This window comes from Spodoptera frugiperda, chromosome 24 (assembly GCF_023101765.2).
Source record: "Spodoptera frugiperda isolate SF20-4 chromosome 24, AGI-APGP_CSIRO_Sfru_2.0, whole genome shotgun sequence".
Lineage (NCBI taxonomy): Eukaryota > Metazoa > Arthropoda > Insecta > Lepidoptera > Noctuidae > Spodoptera > Spodoptera frugiperda.
Window position 1 is genome coordinate 2,917,982 of NC_064235.1, and position 21,315 is coordinate 2,939,296.

Here is a 21,315-nt window from a genome sequence, read left to right on the forward strand (position 1 = left end):
CTCCATGTTCCTTGACCACAGAAAAGCTGTAATGTTGTAGGTTGTCTAGGAATGTTACGGACATGTGACGCGGCTGTTGCAATGCCGTATTTGTAAAGAGTGTTCAAATTTGCTCAAAGAGAGTAATGCACTTTGTTGTTTACCTACTGGGCCTATTTCGCTCATTGTTCGTACATTGTCAGCCAAAATGATAACAAATATGTGCTTTAAATTAAGTCAAGTTATAAGAGGTCTCCCCATAAGGTATATTGCTGCGCACGCTGCTCATAAATCGTGATTTTTAGTTAATTTAGTATGTCTCACTGTAGTTATTATAAAAATATAATCAATCTACCCTGTTCCAAATTTCATATCAATCCATTCAGCCCGTTGGCCGTGCTTGAGTAACACACATACACACAAACAAATAAATAAACCTTTTTAGCATTTTACTTTTGGATAGACAAACAGATATGATAAAATTATCAATAAATAGATAATGATAAATACTTGGTGGTTTATTGTCAAAACACAAAATATATTTATATGTGTAATACGTATTTAGTATTCGATTTTTTCCTTATAAATTTTGAGAGGAGTAATTGTGAGCCATGCTTCAGTATGAATGGGCCGATCCGACCGGAGTTATACCACAGCATTATAGGAAACTGTGAAACAAAGCTTGCGTTGTGTGAGTGAGGTTATTGGAAGCCCAACCAATCCCTGAAACACTAATAGGCAACGCATTTGTAATTCCTCAAGTGTTACGGTTGTCCATGTGTGGATTGGGTGGCGCCAATTGCTTACCATCGGGTGATATATCTAATTATGGTATAAACCGGCAAACGAGCAGACGTATCGATAGTAGGGAACCGATGCATACCAGACATATATAAAGCTCGCATTTTACCATATAAAAAACATAGTTTAGCTGAGTCCGTTTCCACCAGTGCTAAGAGATATGTGTACCAATGAATATGATTCGAGGAAACCAAACGCATCCACAGCAACGTACCGGTAACGCACTTGTAACGCCTCTGGTGTTTCAAGTGTCCATGGGCGGCGCTGATCGCTTACCATCAGGTGATTCGTTTGCTCGTTTGCCACCTATTCCATAAAAAAAGAGATGTTGGACGATGTCGGGCAACATCGCCGCGACATTGTTGACTGTGTGACAAGGAACAGTTTCATTGATCAGTATTTTTTCCAGAAAAAAAAACAATGTAAATGTTTTCAAGCCATTTATTCAGTTTTACACAATAGCACCATTCATTTTCATAATTATTTACAAGACACAGCCTCAAGCATTAAATTAAAATACATAAACAATTATTACCTATTTTAATCTAAATGTAGGAAAACTTTGTTGCGGATTTTTGAAACTAATAAGTACATATACAAAAGTTTCTTCGGGAAAGTTGTTTGTAATCATGAGTACAATCACGTGTTTAAATATCGTTCACTAATTACCAGTCACCCTATATACCTATTTACTAAAATAAAACATTCAACCACAGAAAAAAGGAAAACAATTTCGTGGTGTGGCACAATTAGAATATATTTGACAATATTTAATTTGTGTTACCAACGGAAAAATATAACTCTCAACATTTTTCATCTATGGCGTTTGTTTAGCCATGAAAAAGCGAGAGAATTGGGTAGTTTCCTAGGTCAAAAATAAATTATTTTGACTTTACAATAATACTTTCATTCACTAATATGACGATATACCTACTTATTTTCTAATTTTTTCCTCTTAATTTTTGACAATTAAGTATTAAAATTGTAAATCTATTTATTACAATGTAAAATTGTAGCAACATCACGCCTTTTTATCCCCAAAGAGGTACTCAGAGGTACACATTACGGCACGTAATGCCGCTATACAATGTGCACCCACTTTTCACCATTTGTGTTATAAGTCCCATGTAATAGGGGGTGAGTATAAATTTGATGACAAAATTGCATAGAAACGTATCGTTTTTGACATTTCTTTAAAAAGTATTGAATTTGACTAGTTGGAAACCACCGTATTATAGAAGGCAGAATAGTCAATAGTAAAAGATCATTGAGTTAAACCAATAGAGAGGCAATCTTTATAAACGCGCATCAAAAAACATGGAGCCACTTTTAACACAAAGAGGTAGCTTTGAAACCACTAGACATTTTAAAGGTAAGCGTGAACAGACCTGTCGTACGCATCGGACGGATCGCATCAAACGGAAGAAATATATTGTCTATCTCACTCAACAAATGTCTATTAATTAGACGTCTGGGGTCAATTAAATAATGATACAGTTTTATATGGGTGATGCGACTCTACAGTTTTAACTCAATGCAAAAGATAGATTAAAATACTTATTAAATAGTATTTGTACTTATATTTACTATTATTATCTAATAATAATTAATTACTTCTACACAGTTTTACCCGTTGATCGGCTCATTGATCGTCGCATGATGTTTTAAAACAGCTTTTCCACCAGAAATGTGCTATGCTACGTTGCTGTAGATGCGTTTGGCTTCCACTCAGTGCCGGCGTTATGGGGGGATGGGGCGATAGCCCAATGCGACAAATTCTGGGGGGTGCCAATGTCTGAAGTTGGAATCTCTCTATTTTTTATTGAGAATAAAACTTTCTACGTCTCCGTCGTTAGCTCTGGGTAACGCTAAAGGAAAGATGAAATTCTTAATATAATTTTACTTGGGATCAGCAAAAAACTAACACTTGATATTGGTTCCCTCAAGTGGGCGCCACAATATTTTCGCCCGGGGTATCAGTGGCCCTCACGCCGGCACTGCTTCCATTAATCTTAGCACATAACTTAGCACTGTTAATCAGCTACCGTATATAACCTTAACCCTATCTATATACAATTTTCTACAGTTAATCTTCTGTCTACCACCGACCATCAACCACATTGACCCCACCGCCCCCTTGGTTGTCCACAAAGTTGACCCCGCCCCCACCGCCATAATCGACTCCATCGACTATGTTCACCCCGCCCCCACCGCCATAATCGACTCCATCGACTATGTTCACCCCGCCGCCCCCACCGTAGTCGACTACATGCACCCCGCCGCCCCCACCGTAGTCCATCCCATCGACTACATGCACCCCACCCCCTCCCCCAAAGTCCACGCCGTCTACGACATTTACTTGGCCACCCTGAAATGGAAAGAAAATAAGTATTAGTGTAAATTCTTTGTAAATAAAAAAAGTTATTTAAAAAACCAAAAACCCCGACTGCGTTTCTTTTTTACATGAAAATGAAAAACCCCTAATTCAATTTTAAGATGACTTTCTTGTTTTACGGGTTTTCATTTTCATATTATAAAGAAACGCAGTCGGGTTTTTAGTTTTTTCAATTACTTTTTTTATTTTATTTTCTTATAGTTTTATTATTTTTATATTTGGAATATATCTAGTGTCACTCTCACAGTAAATACGAACCAAACGACCCCTATCAAGCTGAAAATCCGCCAAGCCGTTTAGGCTGCAGAGCGTGCCAAACAATTATACAAACATACATACTCTCGAAAAACATAACCCACTTTCTAGTGCAGTCGGGTAAAAAATAGCTAAAAACACGATTAAAAGACGGAAGAAATGGATATATAACTATGAAGCCTAAACTTGATATAATACTTTTTTTATGTTAAATGGGTCGACGTTTGGCCGCTATCTCGCCTGATGGTAAGTGATGATGCGGCCTACGATGGAGCACGTCTGCCCATAAGCAACCTATTCACTCGGGCTTTGAAGACACCCAGGTTATACCCATCAGGAAACACAGACTCCGGCAAGGAGTTCCACTCCCTAGCAGTTCGCACTTTTAGAATAACAATCATGACTTAGACATATATATAAATTTTTAAACGGTTTACTCACGTACCTACATTAATGGAGAAAAGCTCTACTAGTTTCGAGTCACAGAGGGACTTTACTGCTAGTAAATAGGCTGTGCGACGTCGCCGCGTTTGCGCACACTGCTCATGATAAAGAGTCTCATGTGACTCGAAACTAGAGCTTTTCTCCATTAATGTACGTGAGTAAACCGTGATTTTTAGTTAATTTTGTGTGTCTCACGATAATTATTCTAATAAAAATCTAAATAATCTGTAATCTGTAATACTTATAAAAATAAGTCAGGTTTTCCTTCCTGACGCTATAACTCCAGAACGCACGAACCGATTTCCATGGTTTTGCATTCGTTGGAAAGGACTCGGGCTCCGTGAGGTTTATCTATACTAATATTATAAAGCTGAAGAGTTTGATTGTTTGTTTGTTTGAACGCGCTAATCTCCGGAACTACTGGTCCGATTTGTGTAATTCTTTTTGTGTTGGATAGTCCATTTGTTGAGGAAGGCTATAGGTAAAACATCACCAAATGACCAAAAGGAACCAAGCAGAGCGGGTGAAACCGCCCGGAAATAGCTAGTAGCAAATAAAATTCAGGAAAATATTTAAGAGAAAAGCAGGAAAACAGGGAAAGTCATTGGTGGCGAAACGGAGTTCGCCGGGTTTGTTAGTTACCTACTAAAAACGCAAGGGTGCGTCTAATAACATGGCCAGAGATTGTACGATATGTTGTCATGTAATATTATCAGCAGTTCCCTTATCTATCTATCTGTATTTTATCTTGTCTAATCTATAATATATATTTCCTAGAATACAATACATGTGTCATATACAAGACAAGATATTTATCGAATTAAGGAAAAGATGTTTCAAAACACGAATACCAACAATAATCCTTTTTATCTAAGTCGGTAGCGTGTATGAATAACAATGTTTTATAGTGATACCGGAGACGTATTCAGTAGTTTTTCCACCAGAGATGTGCTATGCAGCTATGCTATGAAGATATAATAGCTAAACTGTGAAACTATGTGACCGTTTTCAGTGATACTAAGCTATGTAGCTGTGCAAGGCAGATGCGCTGCAAGCTTTGGCGTAGCAGCGCCAAAGTATGGCTTTACAATGTGGACTTGGTGGACAAAAGTCAATAATTGAAATATATTATGTAAAGAATAAATGGATTAAGATAAGAAAATAATTATATTGTACTATGACTTGTTGGTAATCACTAAGGCGATAGCTAACAACGTGGTTTTCCTCGGTGTGGCTTCGAATTCTATTTTATGAGATTAAAAGTAACCTTTAACCATCCAATGACTTCTCCGTGATGTTAGAGGGAGTGTCAGACTCTTACTGACTAAAATCCACCCCGTTCCTACTCCTGCTTCGAGCCGTAACCCCAGTAACCCGTTAGGCTCTCCGCAGCTCCGGTCTAAGCAACAGCCTTGATGTCTATTTCATATAGTATGGCTATAGCATCACCCTTTATTTCAAGAGGAATTATGGCACTCTTAACTTGACTAATGGCCGAAAGAATCTGTGGACTAAAAATCGATTTAAATACGATTTTTATTTTTATTTGTTATACGATAGAAACTCCATACCATACAACTACTGTCAAAAATCGATCCACAACCACATGGATTTTCCGGGCGTCGGGGATCGCGCGACGATCTCCGGCCACCGTAAGTGCGGGTCTGCGGACGGCGAGCAAGGGTAGCTCGCCGCCCGACCAGAACCAGACCCGTGCGTGTGGCGCGTCGCGTTCCGCGCGCGCCTCAAAGAGCCATCAGACCACCACAGATGGGGCCCAGTAGGGCTGATGCCTGATCCGGAGCTGCGGACTACCTAGCGGGTTTACCGGGGCTCCGGCTCGAAAAGCAGGAGTAGGAACGGGGTGGTTTTTAGTCAGTAAGAGTCTGACACTCCCTCTCGCCTCGCCCAAGGCGGGAGAAGTCATTGGATAATTTTCCCCCTCAAAAAAAAACCACATGGATTTTGAATTAAGATAGGCCATTAATTTCGCCCAAGGTCTTCCTACATTTAATTTAATTATTTTCCTTAGCAACGGTAAGTACTCGTAGTCAACTACATACACCTCTTCAAACTTATTTCCATACTTGATAAGTATATTAGAGGACATAGATAAGTCACCAGTTATCTATGTCCTCTAATATGTGAATTAAACAAAACAGTGTCCATTGAAGATTTATCATCATTATCATCACGAGTCTCTATCAAGTCATCATATTTGCAAAAGCCTCTTCTATATAAGAGGGTTTGCCATAATCTTTGCAGGCAGGTTAGAGATCACAGTTTAAAAGGTTCACGTTTAAGAACAGGAATTCAGGGCTAGGAACGAGGTGGTTTTAGTCATCAGTAATAGAGAGATCTCAGAGAGACTCTTACTGACTAAAACCCACCCCGTTTACCGTTACCGGAGCCCCGGTAACCCCGCTAGGTAGTCCGTAGCTCCGGATCAGAGGTCTAAAGTCCTGCAGTGGATTGTCACGTAAAGAAGATGATTTTAACACACAGAAAACTAAACCTTAAAGACTTATAAATAATTAAGTGTAGTTAATATTTAAGTGCGGGAGAGCCATGCTTCAGCACGAATGAGCCGGCTCGACCGGAGTGATACCACGGCCGAGCAGAAACCCGACGTAAAACAACGCTTGCGTTGTGTTTCGTTGTGTGAGTGAGGTTACCGGAGGCCCAATTCCAATCTTCCCAATCCCCGATTTCCGAACAACCCTTAAATTCCTAACCCCCAAAAAGCCGGCAACGCACTTGTAACGCCTCTGGTGTTTCAAGTGTTCATGGGCGGCGGCGATTGCTTACCAGAAGGTGATACGTCTTTTCATAAAAAAAAAATACAGTATAAAAAATTAAAAAGCCGAATACTCACATCAGTACAATCACAACATGGTATGAAACAACAGCTCACACTATTAATGCACCCCATGGTTAGAATGAGACTGAATTTCGATGAAAATATTCCACATATCATGTAATATATTGTTTCAATCGGGTTCTTTATCGGCTATCGATGTTATCTACGTACCTATACTATTCGTGGTATAGTGACGTGTTCCGATGGACAATTCGTTTGTATATGTTGGTGTAAGGACGGGTGCAGATGTGTGGAAGCCGAATATTGGTTGCGAGTTTCGGCCTTTAGGTTTGAAGGCCGAATATTGGTCATTGATGCGTCGGACTTCAGTGTTCTGGTGTTTTCATGGTTGTATCTACTGTAGATTCTAGCTTCCATGAGTGGTAATCATGTCATATTAAATAGTTTCTTACATATTCGGCCACACAATCGTGCTACCTCTAGTGTTGCAGGCGTACTTACACTACGATGTACCTATGTCTAACAAATAAATTTCTGAATGTAATAGGCAATAATAAACTACGATTACGACTTATAAGGCTTGAAATTTAATTAGTATGTTACTTATAATTCGGAATATTAATAATGTATATAATTTTATTGTGTTTTTGAATTCTGATGTATATTTTATTATTGTATGCCTCAACGACGATAGCTGAACTCATTTTAATTATTTAAGATCTGTATTTATAATGCATACCTATGGTCCACAATAAAGCTGATTTGATTTGATTTGATTTGATTTGATTTGACGTTTGCTTACCGTCAGGTCCACCTTAAGCTTTATTCTTAATTAATTTCTTCAATCTATAAATTCCTCAAAAAGCACTCCTCGGGTGTTGCAGTTGTCTATGAGCTGCGCCGATTGCTTACCATCAGTAACCCTTAGTACGAGTTTGCTTTACGTTTAACGAGATTAAAAGGAGTACGCGTTCTTTGCTTTGATTGGCCGGCTTAAACCAACCAATCAGAGCACCGAACGCGCTTTCATTACGATTTCTCTAAGCGTAAAGCAAACTCATAATAATGGTACAGGGGACCATTTATTGACTTATCCCATAAAGAAATACACTTTTAAACCGCAATAGTTTCTTTTCTTATTAAATTAAATCACAAAAGCCGAACACCGAAAGCCGAATACTCGTCTACTCTTGCCTTTATTAAATAGACATTCAAATAGGCTTAAGATAAAATAATACAAAATATCACCTATCTATTTATTATTACATTATATTATTATGTTAAATAAAAAACCCGGGGACAGGAAAATTGTCGTAATATTTTTACATTGATAATCAAGTACGATATTTTATTGTTTATTAGTAATTTTGTATTAATAAGCCTAAAGAATTGATTTTGTTAGTGAATCATACGTAGATAAGTTTTTTTATTTAGTATTGTTATCGTGAATCGCCTATTTCCGTCCACTATATGACCTTGGGCCTTCACCACATAAAGGGTTTGCTATCTACACGATAGGCATGGTAGGACCGACCTGTCGCTGCGTACTACCCAGCGGGGTTACCGGGGCTCCAGCTTGAAAAGCAGGAGTAGGAACGGGGTGGTTTTTAGTCATTAAGAGTCTGACACTCCCTCTCGCCTCGCCCAAGGTGGGAGGGGTCGTCTAACGTTTTTATTCCTTAAAAAAGGTAATGTTGGATATCGCAGTTTAAAGATTCAGGTTTACCAGAGAAAAGCAGGTTTTCTTCTTAAACAGTTTTATTTAGGTTGCCTTCTTTGTTTGTTTAGGTCGAAAGTAAAAAAGTGAATGCATTTATTTCAAATAATGCTTAATTAGGTACTTTTGAAAATTCCAATCTACTTAGTTAGCTATTAGGTATTAATTAAGTATCCTAACAGTAAGCGGGTTGGTTGGTGGCCAAACGCAGACTTATCAACGCTAAAAAAATCTGAAACAATACCCCTCTCCTGACGACACATCGATCTGATATTTGGTACAGACTGTCGTACACACTCTTAATCTTGATGACCATACAATATAATCTATTAATTGTATCCTATTATTGTATAAAACTTTATTGGTGGAATAGAGCTCATTAAAACCGATTAACATGATAAATATTTAGTATATATTAATTTATTTAGCTTCAGTTACTAAAGAAAAACACTTTTCTTTAATAAGACTTATTTATTTTTAAACATTTTAAAAATAAACACTGCATTATGTCTAAATGCATGTTTTTCACGGACAGCCGGCACATCTAGCTACACGAAACTGTCATATATCTTCATTCGATTTACATCTCTATGTTGAATGACATAAGGTTCAAATTTGAATATCAGGATGGGGTATTTCGATGTGCGTTTGACTCATACAGAGGTTTTTGACCGGGCTGGCTGAATAATGTTAATTCCTTTGCCCTGACTGTTTTGGCGCGAAACGTCGCCATCTTTAATTTTCTTTTTTTGTTTTCCAATTTGTATGTGTTTGTGTAGTTTGAAATACTTTTTATTAATGTGTCACTTTCTTTTTAGTCAAAAATAAATTGATTCAGATTTTCCTTGCAATAAAATATTTAAAAATAATCGTCACACTATAATTAATTGATTTTAATTTTAAGATATTTCTTTTATTTTAAGAAATAAATATGCTGCTTGACCTAAGAAAGGTGACGTCACACGGTGACGACTCGTCAAAAAACATAAAATAAGTATAGAACTGTTGATTTTAAAAACTACTTAACCTATTTAAATCTAACTAACCTAACCTATTCATTATTCAAAAACCATGACTTAAAAGTACTTTTCCACCAGATATGTGCTATGCTACGTTGCTGTGGATGCGTTTGGTTTCCACCAAGCATTTATTAATTGGTACACATAGCTTAGCACTGGTAGAAACGGGTTCAACTAAACTACGTTTTTTATAATTATGAAAAATCGATACATCGCATATTCGAGCTGTGCGTGTGCATCTTCCTCGCACAGTTACATAGCTCAGTATCAGTAGAAACAGTGACACAGTTTCACAGCTTAGCTATTACATCCTCATAGCATAGCTACATAGCACATCTCTGGTGGAAATGCACTCTACGTGCTTGGCTATCACTAAGAATTTTTGATTTGTTATCAAAAAAATATTAAGTAGATAGACAAGTAGTAGGTTACCGTGGTTTATAGCCAATGGGTAAACCCGTTACTTATAACCGTTAGTTTAATGTCTAAACTGTAGTTTATTAGTAAGAGGTTATGTTTGTATGTAAGACGGTATCTTGGAAACTGCTTATCTATTTATGAACATACGAATTTACTAAGTTACTAACGACTGCCTCGTTGGCCGAGTGGTTGCAAGTGCGACTGCCGGGTAAGGGGTCTCGGGTTTGATTCCCGGGTTGGGCGAAGTATTACTAGACTTTTTTCGGTTTTTCGAAAATTTCTCAGTAGTAGCACGGAGTCTGCAAATGTGCCCGGTATATGGCAATAGGCTCACCACCTATTACATGGGACTTACAACATAAATTGTGAAAAGTGGGTTGTACACAGTGGCTTTACGTGCCATAATGTGCACCTCTGCCTACCCCTTCGAGGATTAAAGGCGTGACGATTATGTATGTATGAATTTACTAAGTATTTACATAACACACGGGAACACAGGTCAAAGGCAAAGCCGCTGGCAAAACCTAGTAATTGGATAGTTTCCTAGGTCAAAAATAAATTATTATAATAATATTTCAATAAGTATAATAAAATATCCCAAAATAATCGTACTTTCATTTATTAATTTGATGATATACTTATTTATTTAATTTTCCTTACTAATTTTAGAGAAGAATACTATTTGACTCAAAAAAATATGACGTCATAAGTTTGCGATCTCCTACAAAATTCCATAGAAAAGTAACGTTTTTGACATTTCGATAAAAGTATTGAATTTGACTAGTTGGAAACTACCGTATTTCATAAAAAAAAAAAACATTAATTTCGGTAGATCACTAAATGAAAGTGTGTGTTATTAGTTTTCAACACTTTTCTTGTATTGAAAAGTCGAAACAAATTATATTTCACTCAAGAAATTATGCAATACATATTTGCATGAGCTAAAACATTAGAATACCGATTTAAAAAAATGTGTTGTTTACTTCGTACCGGCACTTAAACCTGTCAGAAAAATACAGATGATCTAAAAACGAGTTTCTTTCAAAGTGGGTCGCATACATACATATACATAAACACTAAATTTCTTTAGAAATGAGAGAAGTGAGCTAGACTTTAGGGTTGCTAAATCCATACTGCACGGTTGGTACTGTGGTTGGGCAACTGGCTGCCGCGCAACGTACAGCGGGTTCGATTCCCGCACGGTGCAACTCTTTGTGTGTCAACTTGTATGTTTGTAAACGCACCCACGACACAGGAGAAAATCCTAGTGTGGAGCAAAAAAAGAAAACCCTCATAATTTCAGACAGTCCTAGGGCCACGAAAGGAATCTGGAAATCAGTTTTGGTGTCCTAAAAAAAGTAAAATTCTCCGCTCTTCCGAATGCGCTTACTCTCATGGCTCTACGATGACATTTTTGGCGTTTATACCCTAGCAAAAAATAAACATTTTCCTAGTATTCTTTTGACGACCGACGAGTTTAAACGGCTCTCCTGAATTCATCCATTTCATTTTTTGTCTATTTCCTTTTAACCGTCGATATTATCATATGTGAGAATAATGCAAAGACATTACACCGCGCAACATACACAGCAGAACTTAACAACCCTAGCTAGCCTACCCCTGATGACTCAAGCGCTTGCATGTGCAAAATTCAACCGATAAACTCGAGTAGAAAATAAGTGTTGCTATTTCCGAAGCAGTAACTCGAACCAGTACGATGAACACAGTCTCTCATCGACACACAGACGCGCGGACGCGACAACGAACCTCCATTATAAATAACCTCCTTTTATTTAATCTGTGCGCTCGATAGCCTATTTTTTTTTCTATTGAGTCTGTAGTGTAACGAGCTGTCAAATTGTAATTTTGCCGCGAACGTAATTGAGGTTATGATTTTATTTTCTGTGTTTGTAAACAATTTTATGTGTGTTTTAAGTTGTTAAGTGGGGTTTTTAATGAGTGCTTGTTAAGTTAAGTGAGAAAAGAACGGTTTAATGTGTATTCGTGGTTAAATATCTAGTGTTTGTTGTGTTTTTTTTATTATTTTGCGTTTGTTTTCAAAAAGTGTGACGCGTCATGTGTTTCGTATTTTGATTTCTGAAGGTTGGTACTTAATGCAGTTTGCGTGTTTTTCTTTTTTTTAGGCAACGATGTTTTATTTAAATACGTACAGGTACATTGCCGATTTATTTTTTTACTCTTGAATCACTCTATCTATTAAAAATCCGCATCAAAATCCGTTGCGTAGTTTTAAAGATTTAAGCGTACAAAGGGACATAGGGACAGAGAAAGCGACTTTGTTTTATACTATGTCGTGATGTTTATTTGAACTTAACTTTTCTGGATGTTTCTGAAAGTCATTGAGGGTAGTTCATCTTTAACAACGAACGTTTTTTGGCTAATGTGTTGATCATTAGCTAGCATTTAGGTAGGTAGGTACTTTTTAAGAGGGTGTGTCACTGGACAGTGAACCTCGCTACCATCAGTTGACTGGACAATCTCTACACTACACGAGTCACTGTTTACATGTCGACATTAGCTCATGACGATACCAGCGTACGTGTGTCACTGGAAAGTGAACCTCGCTACCATCAGTTGACTGGACAAGCAAGTTTTGCATGGGTTATCTCCTCTAGTTTTGGGTGTCAATGGATGACACCGATTGTTTATTTGACTACCGTAGACCCTGGCTTACAGGAGTTGCAGTGGTTTTGGGAGGTTGTGGCGGGTTTGTCTATACATATAATAAAATCATAGAAAAGTGCTGTCTGTACATTGAAAATAAAAATAAAAAAAATAGCAGGGGTTATTGTTATGTCGATGTCGAACCCGAAAATGTAATTAACTTTTTTTTTGTCTGTTTGTCTGTTTGTCTGTTTGTCTGTTTGTCTGTTTGTCTGTTCGTCTGTGCGCGCTAATCTCAGAAACGGCTGATCCGAGTTGAATGCGGTTTTCACGAATATATTGTGGGTTGCTTAAATTTACATTTAGTGTTTGTTTCATGTCAATCGGTTCATAAATAAAAAAGTTATGTCAAATTAAAGAATCACGTCGAACATTCTATGCTTATACCATTAATCTCCGCAACTATTTGACGGATTTGGTTGAAATTTGGTACAGATATAGTTTAGAACCTTAGAAAGGACATAGATATATTTTTATTTCAAAAATCAAAAAATAAAAATAAGAAATAAATATTTATAAATAATTCTATGTCGATCGTTACACGACTTCGGTTCATGTTATTGTTTTAATTCATCGAAAAAAAGTAAATAAATAGTAAAAAGGTATGAAAAAAATAATATCAATATAATAAAACATTTAGTACAAAGAAAATGCTCTAACGGAGTATAGATAATTCTATGTCGATCGTTACACGACTTCGGTTCATGTTATTGTTTTAATTCATCGAAAAAAGTAAATAAATAGTAAAAAGGTATGAAAAAAATAATATCAATATAATTAAACTTTTAGTACAAAGAAAATGCCCGAACGGAGTATAAATAAATAATCCAAGTTGTCTTTATCCTCGATAGATGGCGTTGGGATCGAAATAGATCGCGCTATGGTTTCGTTACATTCATTTGGTTGGGTATCGGCCGAGCGCTTCGGTACTATCGTAGAAAAAGTGTATTATCAGTCGTATGATTATTTGTCTGTAGTGGTCCTGCTGTTTCGTATATTCTAAATTGGTTTCGTTGTATTTGTCAATTAATAAGTTTATTTGTTGGGTTTTCCTGGTTTTTTGGTTAAACTATTTAACGTAGGTTTAGTTTGATATCGATTATTAGTAGTTACTGTAGTTAGTTTTTTTAATAAAATTGTAAGTTTAATTTATAAATTAATTAGATTAGATTTAAGTCGTTTCTTTTAAATTATTTAGTTTAAGCTTGGTTATTATAGCATAGAGGATAGGTTGTAATATAGTTTCTTATTGTTATAAATTCGTAATTCGTAGCTTTCTTTAGTTTTAAGTTAGTTTAAGTCCGTTTTTAAACTATTTTTTCAATGCCCTAAGTGAGTATACATCTATTAAATTCAAACGCAGAGCTCATTATGTTGATTTTTGAAGAGTTCCCTGGATATCTTCCACATCTCATTTTTGAAGAGATCCCGCGAGATCGGGAACTATGTGGTTAAAACCAAAAATTTGCCGGAAGTCACTATTCCACGCGAACGAAGTCGCGGGCAAAAGCTAGTCTCAAAATAAAAAAATAACGAGACCGCCTCAAAATTCTTTCAAAAGCAGTTTTTTAGTACCGTTATTTTTGATAAAGACTAGGTTATTTTATTTATACGTAGATATTTTTGTGAATATTCGAATAGTTAGTTAGATATTATACCTAACAGTATTTAGAGAACAGGACTAACGCGTGACCAGGTCGAGAATCGAATCGAGGTTAACTACTTTATAGTGTTTGTAGATAGACTTTAGTGTAAGAGAGCCATGCTTCGGCACGAATGGGCCGGCTCGACCGGAGTGATACCACAGCCTGACAGAAAACCGACGTAAAACAACGCTTGAGTTGTGTTTCGTTGTGTGAGTGAGGTTACCGGAGACCCAATTACCCAAATAAATAAATATAAATCTCCCCAATAGCCGATTCCCCAAAAACCCTCAAATTCCTAACCCCCAAAAGGCCGGCAACGCACTTGTAACGCCTTTGGTGTTTCGGGTATCCATCAGCTGCGGCGATTGCTTACAATCAGGTGATCCGTCTGCTCGTTTACCAGCTTATACCAAAAATAAGACAGGATTTTAACAGGAAAGGAGTAAAAAAAAATGAAACGCTAGAATTTGGTCCTGTATCGTGGGTGCGTGTACAAACATACAAGTTCACATACACATGACACCCAGACCCGAAACAACAATTTGTGGATCACACAAAGAGTTGTTTCGTGCCAGACCTACCCACGACACGTTGCACGGCAGCCAGTTGCCCAGCCACTGCGCCAACCGTCAGGTCATTAAACGAAACAGCCGGTTAAGTAAATAACTGATCATTAAAATGCAACACTCTAACTTAACTATGACACTTAAGCTACGAGAAACTTAACTTTCGCGACGAAAACTAGTTTTCTACAAACTTTAACTTAAATATTTATATGGGAAAAGTCACTTTAAAATTGTCTAATAGAAAAGGTAAGGTTATGCAAGTAAAGTAAAGGAATGTCATCTTATTTCCGGAGTTGTGGAAGACTTAACGGCTTGAATTTCATTGTATGAATGAGGTTACTGGAGTTTCAATACTCCATCAGCAATCCCCAATTCCCCAGAAAAGGTTGACAACGCATTTGTAACTCCACTGATGTTGCGGGTGTCCACTGTCCATGGGCGGTGCCGATTGCTTCCCATCAAGTGATCGGTACGCTCTTTCGACGCCCTATTAAAATTCTATTCCCTACTAAAAATTTTAAAATTCTATCTATTAAGCCACAGCGAAAAGTGTCTATGTTTCTATAATAAGTCTATGTACCTAGTGATTGCAATTTCATAATCCAATTGTTTTTTTTTATGATATAAGCTGGTAAACGAGCAGACGGGTCACTTGATGGTAAGCAATTGCCGCTGTCTATAGACACCCAAAACACCAGAGGCGTTACAAGTGCGTTGCCAGCCTTTTGGTGTTAGGAATTTAAGGGTTGTTGGGGAATCGGGGATTTGGAAGATACCACGTCCTCACAATGAGGTTACTGGAAGCTCAATCCTCCATCAGCAATTCCCAAATCCCTAGAAAAGATTGAAAACGCACTTGTAACTCCTCTAGTGTTGCGGGTGTCCATGGGCGGTGCCGATTGCTTAGCATCAGTGGCATTACAAGTGCATTACCAGCCTTTTGTAGTTATATTGTAAATTTCGTGAGACATACTAAATTAATTATTATGTTATCGGCTTACTCACGTAATGTTTTGACGAGGACCTCGACTAGTTTCAAGCCATGCTAGAGGCTCATATTCATGAGCAGCATGAGTTCCTCTTAAAAACATTACGTGAGTAAGCCGATAACATAATAATTAGCCTTTTGTAGGTTAGGCATTTTACACGACTCTAGAAAATTCTCGTGCGACCAATCTGTCACACCCACCTCACGTGACAAGTAAGAACATTACGTAACGCAACACCTGCTAATTATAGTTTGGCATCAATTGTTATTTATTTATACTTAATAGTAGCCAAGTGTAATAATACTAAGAAAGTAAAACTCTCGACTAATTGGTGTTTATTGCCAATACCGATTTCTAAAATTAGTCCATCGACAATAGGTATGATGACAGGAAAATTAAAAATCTATTTAGTCCGTCAGTTAGGTAATGAAAAAATATTAGACACGTATTTTTTATTTTGTCGTATAAGATAACAATACTTAGATTGGCGGTTGGCGTAACCGGCTGCCACGCAACGTGTAGCGGGTTCAATTCCCGCACGGAACAACTCTTTGTGTGATCCACAAATTGTTGTTTCGAGTCTGGGTGTCATGTGTATGTGAACTTGTATGTTTGTAAACGGCACCCATGATACAGGAGAAAATTCAAAGTGGGGCAAAGTTCTATTTAAAAAAATTGCTATTTATAATCTATTTAAAATATAGGCGTCCACCAATCATCCAATATTCATTAGTACACATAGCATAGCACTGGTGGGAAGATACGTATACATGCAGCGTGTAACAAAATACCCATATACATCAAGCACTGAAGAATACAGGTTGAATAGAATCTCTACACAAAGTTTCAGCTTAAAATACGTTTAAAAAAATTGGTACCAAATACTTGGTGTCGCATGGTTCTTGATTTTAAATCATCATACAAACGTATCACAACACTACAGGGGTCACTCGCTAATTACGAAACATTTCTTCTGTAAATCTGATCACCTAATTTTGATGTTCGGTTTCTGGAATTTTATGTATTGGAAAAATTCATAACTTGGTACCATGAAAACATGAGTTTAAAAAACCCTTCCCATATCGTTTGTTTTGTTACCTAGAAACCGTGCACTTGATATGTATCTGTTACAGTCATAGTGATTAAATAGCAATTATTTATAATGACTGGTCATTATATATAAGTGGCAAATTCACTAGATAATGTAATAAATTAATCACTTTATCTGGACATTATTTATAAGAGGGAGTCTATGTTAGTCAAAGTAATAATACATGTGAAACTCAAAATGATACAAGAGCCTTACTTGTAAGAATAACTTGTAAGAAAAAAAAATGTCTTTAAGATCAAAGACTAATTTGTTTTGGCATAAATTTTATTAGGAAATGGTGGTGGTGAACTTGTAGTACCCTATACATAATTCCGATAAAACTAATTTGCTATAGTTTCTGTAAGAATTAAATTATAATGTTGCTTAAAAATTGCATATGCTGTGCAACAAAAGTTAGTGACAGAACCGAATTGCTACAAAACCGACCCCACGTAGTCTTGTTTGTCCTACCCCTAGAGTGCAATTTAAAATCGCGTAGGCGCGTAGGAGCGAGGCGGCCCGCGGGCTGAGGAGCAGGAGGCTGCTAGCGAGCCACCGCGGCTGAGGCTGGCCGGCGAAGCCGGCCAACAAGCCGAAGCTGCGGTGGTGAGCGAAAGCCGTCTGCGACGATTAGTACGCGTGGGGCCGCCGGAGGTCCGCAGCGCCGGAGCCATGATAGAAACCCTGCCTGACAGATGGTGCATTTTTGCTTGCATGCTGCTCGTTTTATTACGTTATCCAAGTCGTTGAAGATAGTATATAAAATTGCTAGTTAAAGTGATTAATTTTGTGTAATTTATCACTTTATCTAAATTGAGTAGACGTTATATATAATTGCTAGACAGTATATATAATAACGAGATTTATTACTTTGGCTGTAACATATCTACTATCGATACATCGCATACTCGGGCCAATACGACGTTCACGAATATTGCTGGTATCTATTTAAAAATCATTGGCTTATATTTTATAACTAGTTAGCTAAATCAATATGAATACAGTAGAACTCCAATTATCCGAATTAATGGGGACCGGGACCCATTCGGATAATCAAATATTCGGATAATCGGATTTAAAAAAAATTGCCATTGAAGAGAATAAAAGCTACGTTTTGATATTGCACTATTTTTTTATTGAATTAAATTGCGGGGGGAAGTCAGTGTAGGCACAACGGCAAGTTAAGACAAGTCAAGTCAAGACTTGACGCGCAAACACTGGCTTCGCGGGGGGAGGGGGGAATAATAGCGCACTTAGACTTTTTTTGGACAATTTTTGTGATTCGGATAATCGGCGATTCGGATAGTCGGAGTTCGGATAATTGGAGTTCTACTGTACTATGCTAATGCTGGAACAGTAAAAACCTGTTCTGTGCGTTTCAATCGGCACGGCGGCGGCAACAAGAATTTTTATTGGAGGCAACATGAGTAATGAATGTTACAGAGACTAAAGTACGAACCAATTTGAATGCCAATAATGGTAAAGGTGGTGATCTAATTATATTGTATGTAATACCTATGTAATATACCATATTTGAGCAAATAAATAAATTGGAAAAAAAAAGTATTGAAGCAATTACCGTTTGTCTCAGATATATTCCTAGTCACTACACTGACTGTGAGCGTTTACGTTGCGTCATTTGACGAATGTATGCATCCTTCACTTACAATAGGCAAGTTACACAATGAAAACTGTGTAAGCAGTGGTAACGTTAAATCCGCCTAGGCATTACTGACTAATCTTCCGGAGCTACGAACTACCTAGCGGGTTTATCGGGGCTCCGGCTCGAAAAGCAGGAGTAGGAACGGGGTGGTTTTTAGTCAGTAATAGTCTGACACTCCCTCTCGCCTCGCCCAAGGCGGGAGATGTCATTAAAAGAATTTCCCCTTAGCTCTACCTTGCTTAGCTATCTTGCGTAGAAACAATGAAATATGGTAACTCCTCTGGTGTTGCGGGCAGTAGTACTCAGCCTTAACAGGTTAGAAGTCTCACCCCTATCACATTGTATATCTACTTAACTAGGAATTGTTTAATTGATAAATGATATTAATTTTTGCAAATACGTCCCAAGATAACACTTTTACACGTCAATCTCTTAAATAACTAGATGAGGCCGGCCGGTTTACCGGGTGCAGTCTCTGTCATTACATTACTCATGTGTCTTCAATGAAATTAATTCATCAACGCATAGTGCACACATTACATGTTGTTTTTTTTTCTAAACATTTCTTTTATAAACTTGTATTACTAGTGAATTATAAAGAAATGTAGATTAGACTAGATAGTTTACTTCATTTTGTGAATTGACATGAAATATTTAACAAGGTATTTGCATCAAGTGTGTGGCTCGACCGCAGTGATACCTCGGCCTCACAGAAAACCGACGTGAAACAACGCTTGCGTTGTGTGAGTGAGGGTACCGGGGACCCTATTACCACCTTCCCAATCCTCCCGATCCCCGATCCCCCAACAACCCTTAAATCCCTAACCTCCAAAAGCCGGCAACGCACTTGAAACGCCTCTGGTGTTTCGGGTGTCCATGGACGGCGGCGATTGCTTACCATCAAGTGATCCGTCTGCACGTTTACCGGCTTATACACACACACACACAACGTCACGCCTTTTATCCCCGAAGGGGTAGGCAGACGTGCACTTTACGCCACGTAATGCCGCTATACAATGTAACTACACACACTTTTCATCATATTTTGTGTTATAAATCTTAAATAGGCTAGTTTATCGGCTTATACCTTTAAAACAGTATAGTATTTCTATCAAATACTTAGAGACAGAGACTGCGGCATGTGATTTAAATTTGTTCATTGATTTTAACCGCAAATCTTAAGATGCAAACGTTTTGAACGTAACATCTGGTGTCCACTTGAAATCATTATAGGTATCTATATTTTGTATTGAACAAACAGATTTAGCAATCAGACGGGTATAAATAAAACTCTGTTGCCTCACGTGTATGTATGAAAGATCATCGATAGAAACGGACTCACAGTATGGAGATCACTCATATGAACACCAGAGGCGATACAAGTGCGGGTTTTGGGGGTTAGGAATTTACGGGTTGTTGGGGAATGGGAAGATTGGGAAGAGGGGGATTTGGGCCTCCGGTAACCTCACTCACACAACGAAACACAACGCAAGCGTTGTTTCACGTCGGTTTACTGTGAGGCCGTGCCGAAGCATGGCTCCAATTAAACTACTCGCTTAAAATCTCAAAGGTGTTCCTTTGATGATAAAACTTAAATTAGCATTCTCAAACAGCAGTAAAAATACCTATAAATTCTTCTACACTATTATAGCTATAAAATTAACTGAAAGGACAGGAAGCGCCGTCTCCGGGAATCCATCACATAGCGAACTATGTCCAAAAATAATGCTTCCCGTTTCAGGCAAAAGTTTTCTAAAAATGTACCGACCGAAAATGATTTGTGGGTAGATTTTATGATGACGATGTCGTGGTGGCCCGGAGGTTTAAGACGCTGGCTTTTTTTTATGCAATAATCCAGTAAACGAGCCGACGAATCACCTGATGGTAAGCAATCGCCGCCGCCCATGGACACTTGAAATACCAGAGGCGTTACAAGTGCGTTGCCTTTTGGGGGTAAGGAATTTAAGGATTGTTGGGGAATCGGGGATTGGAAAGATTGGGAAGGGGGGAATTGGGCCTCCGGTAACCTCACTCACACAACGCAAGCGTTGTTTCACGTCGGTTTTCTGCTCGGCCGTGGTATCACTCCGGTCGAGCCGGCCCTGCAGTGCCGAAGCATGGCTCTCCCACACTAGCTTCTCATGCATGAGAGTGCAAGTTCGAAACCCGGCAAGTACCAATGTGACTTTTTCCGAGTTATATGTACTTTCTAACATTATTTAGACACCACTGACAAACGGTAAAGGAAAACATCGTGAGGAAACCTGGGTTTATAATTTCTAATTGTAAGTTTGAAATCGCCAATCAAGCGTGGTGTTAATGCCCAAACCTTCTCCGTGTGAGCAAGAGGCCTTTGGTCAGCAGTGGCTTATTACAACGAATGTGATCATATCAGTTAGGTAATGAAAAAAATATTAGACACGTATTTTTTTATTTTGTCATATAAGATAACAATACTTACATAAAACGAATCAAAGTTTAGGAGTGGGAGCAATTACGTCATTTCTACGTATAAAATGTACCTAGAAGTGACGTCACGCAATATTTCAAAGCAATATATCTTCGAATATATTTTGTTTTTCCGTAACAAAATAAAAAATACTTATCTAATATTTTAAAATAATCTACAAGACGGACGTTATAATAAAATTAATCATCTACCCTACTTGTTTTAGATAGTTTAAGGGAAATAAATAATTAGATGTAGCAACATAGGATGCGCTTTAAGTCTGAATTAAATAATTTTCGACTCCGTTAGAGCGTGAAACCCTGATTAAGTAATTATAATTATACAACCACGCCTTTGTTCCTCGAAGGGGTAGGCA

At 37.8% G+C, this 21,315-nt stretch overlaps 5 protein-coding genes across 12 annotated transcripts in view; 4 read left to right on the top strand and 1 right to left on the bottom strand.

Moving 5' to 3' along the window:
• LOC118278399 (uncharacterized) overlaps positions 1-16,204 on the top strand; it is a 136,103-nt gene extending 119,899 nt beyond the window's left edge. The window contains exon 10 of one of the 2 annotated variants that reach the window (XM_050703753.1): positions 16,161-16,204. The gene's annotated coding sequence lies outside the window, so the exon portion shown is untranslated. The remainder of the gene's footprint in view (positions 1-16,160) is intronic. The other variant, XM_050703751.1, reaches the window with a different exon arrangement.
• The window catches only part of LOC118278720 (alpha-centractin), an 800,945-nt gene that overhangs the window by 475,431 nt on the left and 304,199 nt on the right, over positions 1-21,315 (top strand). The window lies entirely within an intron of this gene.
• The window catches only part of LOC118279032 (synaptic vesicular amine transporter), a 418,685-nt gene that overhangs the window by 93,171 nt on the left and 304,199 nt on the right, over positions 1-21,315 (top strand). The gene's annotated exons all lie outside the window — the stretch shown is intronic.
• LOC126912261 (heterogeneous nuclear ribonucleoprotein A3-like) lies at positions 2,243-6,921 on the bottom strand. The gene is made up of 2 exons (XM_050703820.1): positions 6,750-6,921; positions 2,243-3,148 (listed from the first exon to the last, which is right to left on the bottom strand). The coding sequence occupies exons 1-2, from the start codon at positions 6,849-6,851 to the stop codon at positions 2,879-2,881; spliced, it is 372 nt and encodes a 123-aa protein (XP_050559777.1). The 5' UTR covers positions 6,852-6,921; the 3' UTR covers positions 2,243-2,878.
• The window catches only part of LOC118278607 (myosin-7B), a 64,419-nt gene continuing 54,685 nt past the window's right edge, over positions 11,582-21,315 (top strand). Inside the window, exon 1 of the mRNA XM_050703448.1 lies at positions 11,582-11,954. The gene's annotated coding sequence lies outside the window, so the exon portion shown is untranslated. The remainder of the gene's footprint in view (positions 11,955-21,315) is intronic.